General features: G+C 48.0%; 1 protein-coding gene across 7 annotated transcripts in view; it reads right to left on the bottom strand.

The window, feature by feature from the left end:
- The window catches only part of chn1 (chimerin 1), a 337,127-nt gene that overhangs the window by 225,624 nt on the left and 93,059 nt on the right, over window positions 1-18,444 (bottom strand). For 4 of the 7 annotated variants that reach the window (XM_038789361.1, XM_038789364.1, XM_038789363.1 and 1 more), the window contains one exon: window positions 17,775-17,806. The exons of the other annotated variants lie outside the window; for them this stretch is intronic. In XM_038789361.1, the coding sequence (XP_038645289.1) occupies window positions 17,775-17,806 (32 nt within the window). The remainder of the gene's footprint in view (window positions 1-17,774; window positions 17,807-18,444) is intronic. 7 annotated transcript variants of the gene reach the window in all.

The raw sequence follows: 18,444 nt of genomic DNA, 5'->3' as shown, positions 1-18,444 counted from the left end.
TGTCGCCTCCACTGCCCCCAAATCTTGAGGGTAGCCGCCACCACCGGACTCGTGGTATACCTCGTGGGAGGGAGCGGCCACGGCGCCGTTACCAGGGCCCCCAGGCTTGTATCCCCACAGGACGCTCTCTCCATCCGTTTCCATGCTGCCCCCTCCCCCTCCATCACCCACTTACGCACCATCGACACGTTGGCCGCCCAGTAATACCCCGAGAGGTTGGGCAACGCCAGCCCCCCCCCCCATCCCTACTCCGCTCCAAGAAGACCCTCTTCACCCTCGGGGTGCCATGCGCCCAAAAAAATCCCATGATGCAGCTGGTCACCCTTTCAAAAAAGGCCCTAGGGATAAAGATGGGCAAGCACTGGAAGAGGAACAAGAACCTCGGGAGAACCGTCATTTTGACGGATTGCACTCTGCCCGCCAGCGATAGCGGCACCATGTCCCACCTTTTAAATTCCTCCTCCATCTGTTCCACTAGTCTGGTGAAGTTAAGCTTATGAAGAGCCCCCCAACTCCTGGCCACCTGCACCCCCAGGTACCTGAAACTCTTCACTGCCCTCCTGAAGGGGAGCCTCCCAATTCCCTCCTCCTGATCTCCCGGGTGCACTACAAATACCTCGCTCTTTCCTAAGTTCAGCTTATAGCCCGAGAAGCCCCCAAATTCCACTAACAGTTCCATCACCCCCGGCATTCCCCCCTCTGGGTCCGCCACATATAACAGCAGGTCGTCTGCAAGCCTCTCATTATAGGCAACATGCTCAACCCAGGAATCAATCTAATGAAGCTTCAGTGCACAGCCTGCAAAACTTCCTTAAATTTGGAGACCAAAGCTTCCTTTAATATGGAGATCAAAATTGCACAAAGTACTCCAGATGTGATCTTGCCAAAGCCAACAAGACTTCCTTATTCTTGGACCTCCAATCCCCCTGCAATAAAGATCAAAATGTTATTTGGCTTCCCAATTCCTTGCTGTACCTGCAAGATAATTTTGTGTTCCTTTTACGAGTGCAGCCAAGTACTCAGTTTGAACTCAACATTTTGAATGTTCTGCCTTTTAAAAATCATTCTGCTTTGCTATTCTTAGTACCAATGTGAATAACTTCACACCTTCCCACATTATAACCCTTCTCTCATCTTGCTGGCCACTCACTTAACCTGTCTATATATCTTTGCAGTCGCTTTGTGTCCAACTCACAGCTCACATTCCCAGCTTACTGATTCTCACGACACTCCACTAGTTACAACCTACCAACTTGAAAATGTCCCATTTATCACAACTGTTTGCTGTCTGTTAACCAATCCTCTATCCATGCTAATTAATATATTATTCCAGCTCCATGAGCCCTTATCTTGTGCATTAACCTTTTGTGTGGCACCTTATTGAATGTATTTGGTAAGTTGAAGTATACTACAAACTACTGGTCCCTTTGCCTCCCCACTAGTTACATCCGCAAAAAACTGTAATAAATTTCTCATAAAACCATGTTGACTTTGTCTGGTCACGCTATTTTATGAGAACATTACTAAGACCTCCTTAATAATAGTCAACTTGGGTGGGACACCATCCACTACCTTAAACATTCATTCCCTCCATCAGAGACAGACCCTTGTGCCCTCTCCCATTGTAACTTTGATAGTAGGGAGCACGTTTAATCAGGCAGGAGAATGGCAGGTGGGGAACTTATCACCTTCCAGCCGTTAGCCTGATTTAGTCCTTGGGTGACCATCCAGCCCCAATGCCAATTGAGGCACTTAAGTGGACAATTAATGCCTCATCTACTAAAATTTTAAAAATTGACCCAGCAACAGGTGATGGGTAGAAGTTTACCATGTGGGGTGGCTCAACAAACAAATCATGCCATGATTGCAAGCTCAAAGAGAGGGGGTCCCCTCAACCAAAGTCACTCAGGCCCTGGTCACAGGGTCCTGCAGTGGGAAAGGGCAGGGGTGCGGTTGAGAGGCTCTCCCTGCCGCTGACCAAATTCACCCCATTTTCGTCCTTCCTATCGTCACTGCCGTAGGATCCAGCGATTATTCTCGGCCCTGGATGAGTTTTATACCTTGGAGTTGTGTTGCATTTCAACAAAGCTGTTGGCAGTGAATGAGAAGACTGCTCGAAATCATATCTTGTCAATGCCGAATATCTTTGATGTTTGCATGTGTTGTGCGCAGCCGGAGCCTACATCATCGCAGCTACAAGGAGCAGGAGGAACTAGGAACAGTGGAACACTGATTCAGCCCAGCACTCTGCTCCAAACTTGTTCTGCAGGCAGATGGTTAGTGGGACATGGAGGTTGCCAGAAGTACTCAGGTGGCGTCAGGGTCCGGTCAAAGTCAGGGCCGGGGCGGGGGAGGGTGGTGCAGTCAGGATCTAGTAGGCCTCGAGGAAGTGGGTCTGATATGCCCTGGGGAGAAAGTCTGTTGATTGAGTGATGAAAGGGGATTTGGGAATTTCAGAGTGAATCATCTGGCACTGGTTTTGAGAGAGGGGCTGCCTAGTATGTGTGCCATGAGGCAAGCTATGCAGGGGTACTTCACCATCGACAGGATACACTGCTGCAACTTGCAACATCTCCTTCGCCAGCACCGTCCAAACCTGCAACTTCTACCATGGACAAGGGCAGCAGATGCATGGAAACGCACCATTGCAAGCTTCCCTCCAAGTCACACATCATCCGGACTTAGAATTATATCATTGTTGCTGGATCAAAAACTCCAGTACTAATAGCCTCCCTTCCTGAGAGTACATCAACCACATGGACTGCAGTGGTTCAAGATGCCAGCTCACCACAACCTTCTGAGGGAAGTAGGGATGGAGAACAATGTTGACACTGCCAGCGATACTCAGCCCAGGAGCACATTTTCAACAAAATGGCTTCCGATACCATGGGACTTCTAGACTCAAATGCTTATTGTTGATCAGCCAACTGCACCATACTGCTGCCTTAGAACTGACAATCTGACATAACTTGATACTGTCTCAGGAGGGGTCAGAGTTGACAATCTAAGGTCATTTATAATTGGACCATTTAGCCAAACCATTTCCATGCCAGTGTTCATGCACCACTCGAGCCTCCTCCCATTTTCCCTTATTCAAATCTATCATCGTAATTCTATATTCCCTTCTTCCTTAAATATTTGTCTAGCTTCCCATTAAATGCATCATTAATATTCCATTCAACCACTTTGTGTGGTAGCAAATTCCACATTCTCACCACTCCTTGAGTCAAGAAATTTCTTCTGAATTCCCTATTGGAATGTTGGTGAGACCACATCTGGAGTATTGTGTCCAGTTTTGGTCTCCTTATTTGAAGGAGGATGTGGTGGAATTGGAGGCAGTCCAGAGGTTCACCAGATTGATTCCAGGGATGAAAGGGTAGATGTATGAAGAGATTAAACCGTTTGGTCTTATATTCGCTAGAGTGTAAAGTAAATGTAGTGGGTAATCTAGAATGAGAGGTCATAGATACATAGAAGATAGGAGCAAGAGGCCGCCTTTTGGCCCTTCGAGCCTGCTCCAGCATTCATCACGGTCATGGCTGATCATCCAACTCAGTAGCCTAATCCTGCTTTCTCCCCACAGCCATTGATTCCATTCACCCCAAGTGCTATATCTAGCCGCCTTTTGAATATATTCAATGTTTTAGCATCAACTACTTCCTGTGATAATGAATTCCACAGGCTCACCACTCTTTGTGTGAAGAAATGTCTCCTTATCTCTGTCCAAAATGGTTTATCCTGAATCCTCAGACTGCGACCCCTTCTGGATACACCCATCATTGGTAACATCTTCCCTGCATCTACCCTGTCTAGTTCAGTTAGAATTTTAAAAGTCTCTATGAAATACCCCCTCATTATTCTGAACTCCAGTGAGAACAATCCCAACCTAGTCAATCTCTCCTCATATGACAATCCCACCATCCCTGGAATCAGTCTGGTAAACCTTCAACTACACTCCCTCGAGAGCAGCACGGTAGCATAGTGGTTAGCACAATTGCTTCACAGCTCCAGGGTCTCGGGTTTGATTCACGGCTTGGGTCACTGTCTGTGCGGAGTCTGCATGTTCTCCCCGTGTGTGCGTGGGTTTCCTCCGGGTGCTCCGGTTTTCTCCCACAGTCCAAAGATGTGCAGGTTTGGTGGACTGGCCATGCTAAATTGCCCTTAGTGTCCAAAATTGCCCTTAGTGTTGGGTGGGGTTGCTGGGTTATGGGGATAGGGTGGAGGTGTAGGCTAGGGTAGGGTGCTCTTTCCAACAGCCGGTGCAGATTCGATGGGCCAAATGGCCTCTTTCTGCACTGTAAATTCTATGACGCTATGACTCATCATTCCTCAGAGAAGGAGACCAAAACAGCACACAATACTCCAGGTATGGCCTCACCAAGGCCCTGTATAATTGCAGCAACACATTCCTGCTTCTATACTCAAAACCTCTCGCAATAAAGGCCAACATACTATTAGCTATCTTTACCGCCTGCTAGACCTGCATGCTTACCTTCAGCGACTAGTGCTCAAGGACACCCAGGTCCTGCTGCACACTCCCCTCTCCCAATTTACAACCATTTAGGTAGTAATCTGCCTTCCTGTTTTTGCTTCAAAAGTGAATAACCTCACACTTATCCAAATTATACTGCATCTGCCATTGATTTGCCCACTCGCCCAACCTGTCCAGATCATGCAGTAGGATCCCTGCATGCTGGTCACAGTTCACCCTCCCACCCAACTTGGAATCATCTGCAAACTTTGAGATGTTACATTTTGCTCCCTGATCCAAATCATTTATATATATTGTGAATAGCTGGGATCCCAGCACCGATCCCTGTGGCACCCCACTAGTTACCGCCTGCCAATTTGAAAAGGACCCATTAATTCCTCATTTCCTCTCTGCCAACAAGTTTTCTATCCACCTCAATACATTTCCACAATCCCATGCGCTTAAATTTTGCACAATGATCTCTTATGTGGGACTTTGTCAAACGCCAAGTCCAAATGTACCACATCAACTGGCTCCCCCTTGTCAACTGTACTGGTTACATCTTCAAAGAATTCCAACAGATTTGTCAAGCATGATTTTCCCTTCATAAATCCACGCTGACTCTAACTGATCCTGCCACTCCTTTCTAAATGCTCCGTTATAAAGTCCTTGATAATGAATTCAAGAACTTTCCCCACTACCGATGTTAGGCTTTCTGGTCTATAATTCACTGCTTTCTCTCTACCTCCCTTTTTGAATATCGGAGTGACGTGAGCTACCCTCCAATTTGCAGGGACAGTTCCAGAGTCTGTAGAATCCCGGAAAATGACCACCAATGCATCCACTATTTCCAGAGCCACCTGCTTAAGCACTCTGGGATGCAGATTCTCAGGACCTGGGGCTTTATCTGCCTTCAATCCCATCAATTTTCCCACCACCATTTCTCTACGAATGTTGATCTCCCTCAGTTCTTCCATCTCATTCAACCTTTCATTCTCCAACATTTCTGGTGTCTGATTTGTGTCCTCTTTTGTGAAGACAGAACTAAAGTATGTATTCAATTGCTCAGCCATTTCTTTGTCCCTTATTAGGCATTCCCTTGTTTCGGTTTGTAGGAGGACTACTCTCTTTCTCTTTCCCAATCTCTTTCTCTTCACATATCTATATAAATTCTTAGTGTCAGCTTTTATGTTCCCTGCAAGCTTTCTTTCGTACTCTACTTTCCCCTTCTTAATCAATCCTTTCATCCTTCTTTGCTGAATTCTAAAGTGCTCCCAACCCTCAGACCTATTATTTTTCTTGGCCAATCTGTATGCTTCTTCCTTGGATTATTTTTAATTTCCTTTGTAAACCATGGATTGGCCCTCTGAACCCCTTTGCTTCTGTGCCAGACAGGAATAAACAGTTGCTGTAGTTCCCCCATGCGTTCCTTGAATGTTTGCCGTTGCCTATCCACTGTCATCCCTTTAAGTAACTCTCCCCAATCTATCAAGGCCAACTCACGCCTCATATCTTCATAGTTCCCTATATTAAGATTCAGAACCCTCATCTCCAAATCAACTACTTCACTCTCCATCATGATAAAAAATTCTATCATGTTATGGTCGCTCAAACCCAAGGAGTCTCATATAGCCAGATTGGTAATGATTCCCTTCTCATTACACAGTACCCAGTTTAAGATGGCCTGCTCTCTAGTTGGTTCCTCCACATATTGGTCAAGAAAACCATCTGAGGAACTCACCTGAGGAAGGAGCAGTGCTCTGAAAGCTCGTGTTTGAAACAAACCTGTTGGACTTTAATCTGGTGTTGTAAGACTTCTTACTGAGAAAACCATCCTGTATACACTCCAGGAATTCCTCCTCTACGGCATTGTGGCTAATTAGATTTGCCCAATCTATGTAAAATCACCCATGATCTCCAATATTCCCTTATTACATGCATGTCTAATTTTGTGTTAATGCCATTCCCAACCTCACCACTGCAGTTTGGGGGTCCATATATGACACCCACTAATGTACTTTTCCCCATGGTATTTCTCAACTCTACCCATACAGAATCTACATTATCAGAGCTAATATCCTTTCTCACTACTGTGTTAATTTCCTCTTTAACCAGCAGTGCCACGCTGCCACCTTTTCTTTTATGTCTGTCCTTGCTAAATACTGAAAACCCTGGGAAGTTCAGTTCCCATCCCTGGTCACCCTGCAGCCATGTCTCCGTAATCCCAATTATATCATACCCATTTATATCTATCTACGCGATTAGTTCATCCACTTTATTGCAAATGCTCCGTGCATTAAGGCACAGATCCTTTAAGTTTGTCTTTTTCACATTGTTTCTCTTGCTCCTAATATTTTTCTCTTTGGCCCTGTTTGAATTTCGCCCTCAGTTTCGCCACCTATCACTTCTTATTCACTTTTCTACCTTTTGCTTTTGTCCTGGCTCCCTCTTCCTCTGACTCCTCAAGTTCCCATCCCCCTGGCATATTAGTTTAAACCCTCCCCAAATGCTCTCGCAAATTGCCCCCCCTAGGACATCAGTTCCAGTCCTGCCCAGGTATAACCCGTCCAGTTTGTACAGGTCCCACCTCCCCAAGAACTGGTCCCAATGCCCCAGGAATCTGAAACCCTCCCCCTGACACCATCTCTTCAGCCACGTATTCATCCAATATATCCTGTCATTTCTACTCTGACTAGCACGTGGAACCGGTAGTAATCCTGAGATCACTACCTTTGAGGTCCGATTTCTTAACTTCCTTCCCAGCTCCCTGTATTCTGCTTTTTGGACCTTGCTGGAAATTGGCTTTCTAGTTAGCTATAGATGATGTAGGTAAAAGGTTTAATTGAGAACTCATTAAGAGTAATTAACATAATCATATTAACTATGACAGTGAGGTAAGCCGAATAGCTGGGAACATTTTTCAAATTGCCAGAGACTGAAGGTCAATGACGTCAAATAGCTAAAAGACCCCATTGTGCTGTAAAGAACTGGGCTGATGCCCAGTTCCGTTTCTATGGTAACAACTAGTCTAGGGTGATGAGTCCTAGTGAAGAATGTGTTTTTCTCAAGCATGGTATGGGAAAGTTTATACCAATTTGTTTAAATACATATCTCTCTTAAACTGACGGACAGACAGTTTGGCCGAATTGAGTGAATTATAAATTAGTTAAAGCCAATCAAGCTGTAAAGAAGGTGAGACCTTAAAGATAATCATCTCCTTACGAATCACTTGGCGGGATGGAAAAATCCATTCCGGAATCAGTCTATCTCTTTCTGAAACCTATTTTCTTTGCTTGCTTTTGCTAAATCGCCATCTTTCTTTTGTTTAAATCACTCAGTCATTTTATACTGTGTATTATGATTTGAAGAATTACCATGATATGTATTTTAAAACTCAACCACTGTATTTGCTAAAGACAGTCAAAGCAAAAGCAAGCAAAGAAATCCCCAGATACCTAAAATTCCTTCCCACCACTTTGAACGGCATCTCCCCCAGTCTCCTCTCTTGCCCCCTTGCCTGAATCGCAAAAACCAATATTCAGTTTGTAACCTGAGAACCGGCCAAATTTCTCCAGTATTCCCCTAATTCCTGTGATTCCCTCAAACAGGTCTGTTATATAAATGAGTAAATCATCCACGTAGAGTGAGACCCTATGTTCCTCACCCACCCCCCCCCCCCCCCCCTTACAATCCCCCATCAAATGTTCGATGCCCTCAGCGCCATTGCCAAAGGCTCTATGGCCAGGGAAACAATAGTGGGGAGAGTGGACACCCTTGCCTTGTCCCCCTGCACAGACTAAAATACTCTAATCAAATCCGGTTGGTCCTTACATTCGCCACCGGTGCCTATTATAGCAACCGGACCCAATCCACAAATCTCTGCCCGAACCCAAACCTTCCCAAGACATCCCACAGGTACTTCAACTCCACCTGATGAAAGGCCTTTTCTGCATCCATGGCCACCACCACCCTGACCTCGCACCCCTCCGCAGGCGTCATTATTGCATTTGGGAGCCGCCTAATGTTGGACGTCAGGTGTCATCCCTTCACAAATCCTGTCCTCCCCTATAACCCCCCGGGGGGGGGGGGGGGGGGGGGGGGGGGGCACTCCCAGCTCCTTGGACTCATTAAAAGCCTTTACCAGGAGCGGCCCTAGCAACCCATAAAACTTTTAACAAAACTCAACCGGGTATCCGTCAGGCCCCAGGGTGTTACCCGATCGCATCGCCCCCAATCCATCTATAACCTCCCCCAGCCCAATTGGGGCTCCCAAACCCTCCACTAACTCATCTATCCTCGTAAACTCCAGTCCCTCAAGAAATTGCTTCATACCATCCTCCCCGGCTGGGTTTTCCGATTTATACTGTCATGTGAGAGTAACTTTAAGAACTGGGTGTTTATTAAATAGCTGTAGTGGATGTACCTTTAAGAAATGGGTGTTTGTCAGATAGCTGCAGTGATGTCAGAGAGTGGGTGGAGCTGGGCTGTCTGTCTTTCCTTTTCGTTTTTAAGCAGGCAGCTAGTGTGTTTTGTTTTGAGAGCTGGATAGCTGCAGGCAAAGCAAACAGCTGTATAAGAATCTCTATCTGCAATCTAAAGACTGTCTCCAGATAATTTGAGGATTTCAAAGTGATAACTGCTCTCAGTAGTGAATGTAAACCTGATCTCGGTGTTAAAAAGGGTCTTTTGTCTTATGGATGTTGTAAGGAAAGATTAAGGGTTACTTACAGAGTACTGTATTCTTTGGGGGAGTATTTTAGTTGATGGTTGCTAAGATATTTACTGTGTGTTTAAAAATGACAATGGGATTCATAGAATAAACATTGTTTTTGTTTAAAAATACTCTTAGTTCTCTGTTGCACCACACCTGTAAAGTGGGTCCTTGTGCTTCCCATACCCACACTCTATTAAAAGTTGTGGGTCAGGTGAACTCCATGATACACTTTGGCATCAGACATTAAAGACAATTGTCAAGATTATCCAGATGATTGGGATAAAGGAATTACATTCGTACTGTTTGCAATTAGCGATGCACCTAATGAATCAACCAAATTCAGTCCTTTTGAACTAATTTTTGGTCGTGAGGTAAGAGGACCACTTAAATTGATTAAAGAAAAATTGGTGAGTGAAAAATCGGAACTTACATTATTGGATTACGTGTCAAATTTTAGGGACCGATTAAATAGAGCAGGTGAATTGGCTCACTGGGACACCTCCCCCATCCTCTGTCCCTTCACACCCTGCCCACTGGGACCGTCCAGCGCCCGGCCGAGCGTATCTAAATAACCCGTTTCATTCTCTTCCCTAGGACGTGATGCCGAACGACCAGGGCCATCTGCCTCCAGGCGGACACAGGCAACTGCCCCCACCTCACCCAGGGCCGCACAACAAAGGGTGCCCGATCAGCGGGGAGTCCCATCCTCCCCAACCAAATCTGTGGAGCAGGACGCCCAGAGGGCGGCGAGAGAGCAAGAGAGAGAAATGGCCCGCGAACGCCCTGCGGCCTCTCAGCGGGCCGATGGCATAGAGGGGGCGTCAACCCAAGACGACCTCGAGCTTGCGGCACAGCTATTTCCCACACCATCCACCATCCCAGAGACACTCACCCCGGTTGGGCTATTTAGTGATGAGGCTCCTGTGTCACAGTCTGGGTCGCACATCACAGCTGAGCAGGTACAGCAGGTGGAGGTCGGAGCAGTCGAGGGCCCGGACTGGCGGAGGCCGGGCCAGGCCCAGCATGCAGCTGGCTCCCTGACGTTTTCCGAGTTCCTGGACTTTCTCAACCCACCCGCACAGCCGATGCATCAAGAAACCCAGGGACACAATGACGGGATGAGGGCTGTCTTCCAGACTCTGCAGACGCTGTTAGAGGAATCGAACCGCGTCCACGAGCAGGGAATGGTGCCGCTCATGGCAGCAACCCAGGCCGACACCGCACGGGTGGCATCCGCGGTGGAGGCAATGGGTCAGGTTATGCAAGGCGTTGGGCTTAATGTGCACGCGTCATCCTCGGCCCTGGACAGGGTTGCCCTCTCACAGGCAGCAATGCGCCAGAGCCAACACGACATTGCCGGTGCGCTGCGGGCCTTGGCCGAGTTTCAGCAGGTCATGGCCCAGTCGCAGCACGCCATGGCACAGTCACAGCAGTCGATGGTACAGTCCCAGCAGTCAGTCGCGGAGAGCATCAACCGCCTGACACATGTGCTGGATGGCGTCGTGCACTCACAGGTTGAGATCGCACAGTCCCTGGCGGGAATGTCTAACTCCCTGGACTCCGTCTCTGCAAACCTTCGGATCCTGGTGGATACCGTTGCAGGCCTCCAGGACTGGCAGCGCCAGGTGTCGGTGGCGCAACGGGGCACCTCCCCACTCGCACCTCTGTCCCAAAGTGAGGCCCGGGGGCCACTGGGCTCCCCGAGGGAGGAGGAGGTTTCGAGGCCCGTCCCATTAACTCCATCACGGGACGTCCCGGAATTCTCGGCCTCCCCCCGTCGCATCCCTGGTGCATCGGGTGGACAGCAGGCAGAGCAGGGTGGCACAACGTCACCCGAGACGCCCGCAGAGCAGCCTGGCCCATCAAGGCCGGGTCGCCCCAGGAAACGCTTGCCGAAGGATAAACAAGTCGAAGGGGGCGATTTGCAGCAGTCCTCCTCCACTCCTGCTGTATCATCTGGGGACTCACGTAGACGTAGTGGTAGGGCCCGTAAGGCAACTAAGATAGACACTGAGTAAGTTGGCACGGGTGAAGGGTACAGTTTAGTTGTAGGGGCTAGGGCACCTGTAAACTATTGTTCACATTAAACGCACTGTTCCACCTTACTTGTAATACCGTGTGATTGTTCCACAGCCACAGGAATCATGATGGTGACCGAGTGTCGCTGGGGTTGACGAGCGGTGAAACTTCGGTGCCGGGTGTGCAGTCCCTTCCCCCCCCACCCCCTCCCACAGCTAGCCCACGCGGGCACGTGATGGAGTGTCCGTGACAAACTCAGCGGCCAACAAGGTGGATGGTTCAGCTATTGCCATGGGTCAGACTCTCTCTAACGATTCTGAGCTCACAGCTCATCGCAGAGCGGACTGTCATCATTCCACATGGCACTGATCACACCCGCTGACACAGCCATCAATGTTGTGCCATACCGTCTGGACCCAGTGGTAAGGGTGATGTCGAAGTGGAGCAGGGTACACTGAGAGGGGGTGGGGGGGCTGTGGTGGTGGCAGTTGTGTGTTGACCCTCTGCATGACTAGCGATGCAGGTGGTGGTTTGGTGTTCAGCGGGGACGTCGCATAGGACGTGTGAACCGTGCTGCCACCAAGGCGTCGCGTGCCCGCCGTCCTCGCCGGGTCCGTCGTGCCGCCTCCTGGACATCACCAGCACCTGGGTCGTGTCTGCGTGCTGCGCCCGCCACTCCGCCAGCCTCCTCCTCCTCCCTCTCCTCCTCCTCCTCCTCCTCTATGCTGGCACCACTGCCACTGGCTTCTCCCTCCGCCTCCTGCAGCAGGTCATCTACCCTCTGCATCGCGATGTTGTGCAGCGCACAGCAGACCACAACAATGCGAGCGACCTTGTCGGGCTGGTACTGCAGGGCCCCTCCGGAGCGGTCCAGGCACCTGAATCTCATCTTCAGGAGGCCAAGGCAGCGCTCCACCACACCCCTGGTTGCTGCATGGGCCTCGTTGTATCGTGTTTCCGCATTGGTCTGAGGCCTCCGTATAGGCGTCATCAGCCAAGACCTCAGCGGATAACCCCTGTCGCCTAGCAACCAGCCCCTCAGCCAGGGGGGACGTCCCTCAAACATCACAGGGATGTACGACTGCGCCAGTATGTAGGAGTCATGCACACTCCCTGGGAACCTTGCACAGACGTTCATGAACGTCATGTGGGGGTCGCATACCACCTGGATATTCATGGAGTATGTCCCCCTCCTGTTTGTGAACACCTCCCTGTCCCCTGCAGGCGGGCGCATGGGGACGTGAACACAATCGATTGCCCCTGCACCATCGGTATCCCGGCCACGCTGGTAAATCCACGAGCTCGTGAGTCTTGAGTTGGTCGGTCCTCGGGAAAAGTGATGTAGCGGTCCGCGATGGCATAGAGGGCGTCGGTCACATCCCGGATGCACCTGTGGACCGATGACTGGGAGATCCCGGAGAGGTCCCCGCTCGGAGACTGGAAGGAGCCGGTCGCATGGAAGTTAAGAGCGACCGTCACCTTGATGGCAACCGGGATCGCGTGTCCTCCCCCCGTTCCACGTGGGGCGAGGTGCGCCACGAGGTGACAGATATGTATCACCGTCTGCCTACTCAGCCGGAGTCTCCTCCTGCAGGTGATGTCCGTCATTGTTAGGAAAGAGATCCGAACACGGTACACCCTCGGCCTTGGTCGTCGCCTCTGGCGCTGTGGCTGCACGCTCACTCTCTCCTCCTCCCCCTCCTCCTTCTCCCCTCCATGCTGCTCGACGACTGGCAACTCCTCGGCCCTTCCCTCTGCTGCTGCAGCTGGCCCTGCATCCACTGCGGGTTGTGGCTGTGGATGCTGCTGCATCTCCAAATGCAGTGCAGCGGCCCCAACCACTGCGCAGAACATAGCCGTTCTGTTCGCAAACATTGTGCTAACCTACAGAAGGGTGGTGGGAGGCAGAGAAACAGGACATGTTAGACGAATGTTAGTCGACACCTCGGCAGCCGCCTGCCACGGGATACCTGTGTGTCCCGGTGGCCTGGTCGCGCTGCTGACATGCGGGCAGCCTAACCCCAGGTCACTTTCTGCATCCAACGGGCAGTTAACTACGTCCTCTTCACCGGTGCGTCAGTGGCCTGTGGCCGTAAGCCACAGGGCAACCAGCGGCCGTGTCCTTGTGACCAGCACGCCATAGCATGGTGGCAGACATTTTGTAACCGGGGTTGGACGGGTCACTCGCTCACTCTCTCCCTACCCCCCCCCGCACTCCCACTCCCCCCCCCCCCCGTCTCCCCCACTCCCCACTCCCCGTCTCCCCCACTCCCCGTCTCCGTCTCCCCCACTCCCCGTCCCCGTCTCCCCCACTCCCCCCCCCTCCGTCTCCCCCCACTCCCCCCCTCCGTCTCCCCCACTCCCCCCCTCCGTCTCCCCCACTCCCCCCCCCTCCGTCTCCCCCACTCCCCCCCCCCCTCCGTCTCCCCCACTCCCCCCCCCTCCGTCTCCCCCACTCCCCCCCCCTCCGTCTCCCCCACTCCCCCCCCCTCCGTCTCCCCCACTCCCCCCCCCTCCGTCTCCCCCACTCCCCCCTCCGTCTCCCCCACTCCCCCCCCCCTCCGTCTCCCCCACTCCCCCCCCCTCCGTCTCCCCCACTCCCCCCCTCCGTCTCCCCCGCTCTGGACCCCCCTACCGTTCTCGGGGATGCCTTCCCTGTTGTGGCCAGACTCCAGCAGTGCGCTGAGCGGTGCGCTCACCTACTCGAAGCTCTCGTTAGCCAGCACGACTGGTTGACGAACTTGAAAAGCAGGTGTGTTGGCCGACGTGAAAACATTGCGTGATGACGTCGGGACTTCGGCCCATCCGGGCCGGAGAATAGCGGGGGGCCAATAAGTTGCGATTCTGGTCGTGTCGGGGGGGCTTTTGAGGCCTTTGCCGGGAATGCCGACGTGTAGTTTGTGCGGGGTTCGGAGAATAGCGGGAGGGCGTCGGACCGGCGTCGCCGTGAAAATATGCGCGGCCCGCTATTCTCCGAACCGGCGTGAGTGCGGAGAATCGCACCCCATATTTTTGCCAGTGGAGATACAGTTTTAGTATTGTTACCAATGGTAGATGAAACTTAAAAAAACAAGGTTTTGTGGACCTCATCAGATTGAAAGGAAATTAAGTGACGTGAATTATGTGGTAAGAACACCGGATAAAAGGAAAACTCACCGCGTGTGACATGTGAATATGCTGAAAAGGTACTTTGAAAGGGAAGGAGAGCAAAAGGAGGAGGTTTAATGATTCTAACTCAAAGCAACGAACCAAATCCAGATGACTTTGAATTTGACATACCTCAAATTAAATTGGAAAACGAGGTGTTCTTAAAAATTGGGATTGAATTGTTGAGTTACCTTCCAGAGGGAAAACGGACTGACCTGAAAGAGTTATTAATATCACATGGGCAAGTTTGTGGAGATAAGTTGGGAAGCACTAAAATGGCTATACATGATGTAGATGTGGGAAATGCTGTTCCAATTAAACAACATCCATATAGACTTAACCCGCCAAAATTGGCACAGGTTAACAATGAAATTGAGAGTATGCTTAAAAATGGTATAATTGAAGTGGGTTACAGCCAATGAAGCTCACCCATAGTGATGGTACCAAAACCAGACGGTACCCAACGCTTGTGTGTGGACAATAGAAAGGTTAATGCAGTTACAAGAACGGACTCTTATCCTATCCCACGTTTGGAGGATTGCATTGAGAAAGTGGGACAATCAGCTTTTATTTCCAAACTTGATTTACTTAAAGGTTACTGGCAGGTACCTAAATCCGAAAGGGCGAAGGAGATTTCAGCTTTTGTGACTCTAGATGGCTTATGCTAATTCAAAGTTATGCCATTTAGCATGAAAAACGGCCCAGCCACATTTCAACGGTTAACTGACAAAGTTGTTTCAGGATTACCCAATTGTGCGGTATACATCGACGATCTGGTAATTTTCAGCCAGACATGGAAAGAACATTTTAAACATCTGATGGAGTTATTCGATCGACTTCAGGAGGCGGGTTTGGTGGTAAACCTAGCCAAAAGTGTATTTGGAAAAGCCAAAGTCACTTTCCTTGGCCATACAATCGGACAGGGTCGAATGGTCCCACAGGATGTGAAAATAAAATTATTGGCGAGTTTCCAATACCCTCGACACAAAGGGAAATAGTGCGATTTCTTGGCATGAGTGGACTTGATCGAAATTTGTGCAGAAGTTTTGTAGTGTGGTTGCTCCACTGACAGACTTGCTCGCAAGTTCTATTCTCAATCCCTCAAAATCAGTTTTTCTACAATCTATTTTTGTCATTCATAAGTTTTCCACATCACCATATTAAAGCATATTGTATCATGGTCATTATTGCCTGGATGTTCTCCTACTTTTACGTCTCTTACCTGCTCTGGTTCGCTCCCCATTACCAGATCCAATTGTGAATCTTCCCTTATTGCACTTTTTGGAGTCCCACAGAAATAGTAAGCATTTCCTTACTCCCTTTACCGACCTCTTCTGTCCAAATAATATTAGGCCAGTTGAAATCCCCCGTGATTATTGTCTATGCTTATTAATCAACTCCCTAAGTTGCCAGCAAGTCTTTTCCTCCACCTACCTTGCACTATGAGGTGGTCTTTCGACTACACCTATTAGTGTGAAGGTATACCCAATATGCTGTTAAGAAGGGAGTTCCAGGATTTTGCCCCAGCAACAGTGAAGGAACAGTGATATATTTCCAAGACAGGGTGGTGAGTAGCTTGGAGGGGAACCTCCAGCAGATGGGGTTCCTAGGTATCTACTGCCTTTGTCCTTCTAGATGGTAGTGGTCGTGGATTTGGAAGGTGCTGTCTAAGGAGCCTTGGTGAGTTACTGCAGTGCATCTTGTAGATGGTAAACACGGCTGCCACTGTTCATCGGTGGTGGTGGAGGGTTTGAATGTTTGTGGAAGGGGAAGCAATCAAATGGGCTGCTTTACACCAGATGCCGTTGAGCTTCGAGTGTTGTTGGAGCTGCACTCATCCAGACAAGTGGAGAGTACTCCATTACATCCCCCCTGACTTGAGGAGGAAGGGGGGGTAATGTCAGGAGTAAGTAACTTACCATAATGATTCCTAGCCTTTGACCTGTTCTGGTAGCCACAGTATCAATATAACTAGTCCAGTTCACTTTCTGATCAATGGTAAACCTCGGGATGCTGATTTATTATCTTTTATCTCTATTTTTGCCTTGCTCTTAGTTGTCATTTTTTTTCTACTGACATTATGTTATTCCTGATAAGTAGAGCTGCTCTGTCCCCCTTTTTCCATCCCTATCTTTTCATAATGTGTTACGGTCTACAATTTTAAATTCCTAGTTTGCATTTTTTTTTTGTAACCCCTAGTAATAGAACCCCCGACTATTTCTGGTTCTTTCCATTGCATGATTTTACTATTTTGCAACATAAGAAAGTATATTCTACTACCTATCTAGCAACGCATTAATTCAATGGGAATACTTCACGCCTTATTTGCATATGCAATAAATATCCAGAATGGCATTGATCTTTAGTTTTCCTGCTGAAAAGTTTTGAATACAGTGATGCAGAGAAGTGTTCATTTCTGTTCTTGTTGGATAAAATACTAGCACCATAAACTCTCTGGATAAATTAAAATCTAAAGCCCTTTTCCGCACAAAATGTATTAGGTTCAGCACATTAATTATACTAGTAATTGAAGTTCTTGCTTACGGGGAAGAGGAGTAAGTGATCGCCATGATAGGTGTATCTTAAACCCACACACACAGAATGCAAAGGTAGAAATGTGAATGTACTTTCAAGTAATATATCTGGAGCTGCAAAATGTCTTAAACTTAAAAGTGGCATATGTATATGCTATGGTAAGCACTAAAAATTAAGATCCTAGTCTAGCATTGTGGCTCAAATGAGTCACTCATCCAATGATAACAAATCAGGAATGCACTGTTGTCAGAATTGTCTCTCATTTGAATTTGATGGATAAACGGTCAGCGTGAATTGCTTTAGTTATTGAACATCTTGCCTAGAGAAGAGGGGGGATAATTCTACCATTTTTGGAGCCTACACCTCTTCAAAAGGACATGTAATGCCCACTATATCGGTCAAGCTATACAGCTGAAACAATGAAATACTTTGAAGTGCAGTATGTGAAACACTTCAGAATATTTCAGAGAGATACAAGACACAATAATAATGATAGATGAAGGAAGTGGAAGGCTATTCTGACACAATTAGGTGAGAAGGATGGGAGGATATTCAATTGGAGCATAAACGCTGGCATGGACAGTTTGGGCCAAACAGCCTGTTTCTGTGCTGTATATCTGGTGTAATTCTTTGTTCTTCCTTCCTCTTGCATTGCAATATACTTCCTTAACTGCAACTTATTTGACATAATTAGAGACATCGAATGGAAAGAAAAAGGCAAGTAACCCTTTTAAAGCTCACAAATTTGCAACCACAGCAGAAATACATAGAATACACTTTTCATAAAATTTGATTTTTTATTAAAGTACCTTTTCACTACTCCATCTAAAACATGATCAAACAAACAGCTTCAGAAAATACAAAATTAAAAACTAAACCTGCACTCACTCTCTTCCATAGTACTTGGGTCTGCTCTCCACCTGCAAGCAAAAAGAAGGCTACTTGTTTAAAAACAAACTTATGTGTATTACAATGCATAATAACCGATATGTACCATATTAAACATGCATTGTAAAATTTAACCAAAGCTAATACTAACTGTAATTGGGGAATGTCAAGTATCAACAATTTGAATTTGCAGAGTGTGCTTCAAACAAACATTCGGTCCAATATTTCCATGTATGAAGGACCCAATACCTATTCCAAGTGTAAACCCTCAATTCCCATATTTTCAATACTGCGATCGGAGCATATCCAACCTGGAATGCGTTGATGCAACCTGTCCACCACATTTAATTCTTGGGCATCAGTTTTATGTCTCCCTTTCTGATATGGAGTATTTATACTAAGAGGGAAAAATACCTCACCTCTTTACAGATATAATCATAAATGCAAAAATAAGATACATTTAAAAAACAAAGCAAATATAAAACACTTGTTTCTGTCAGACTGTCAATGCAAAGAAAATACATTTTCAAATATTGCATGACATTGTCCTAGGCTAAGAAGGTCAGATACATGTTCTGTGAATTGATATTGAGAACCCCTCTACTCTCCTCAAAAGCAATTGCCATAAATACTTAAAAGATAAGGCACTCTTTGCAGGATTTTAGTAACT

This window comes from Scyliorhinus canicula, chromosome 2, assembly GCF_902713615.1.
Source record: "Scyliorhinus canicula chromosome 2, sScyCan1.1, whole genome shotgun sequence".
NCBI lineage: Eukaryota > Metazoa > Chordata > Chondrichthyes > Carcharhiniformes > Scyliorhinidae > Scyliorhinus > Scyliorhinus canicula.
This window is presented reverse-complemented; position numbering and strand designations above follow the sequence as displayed.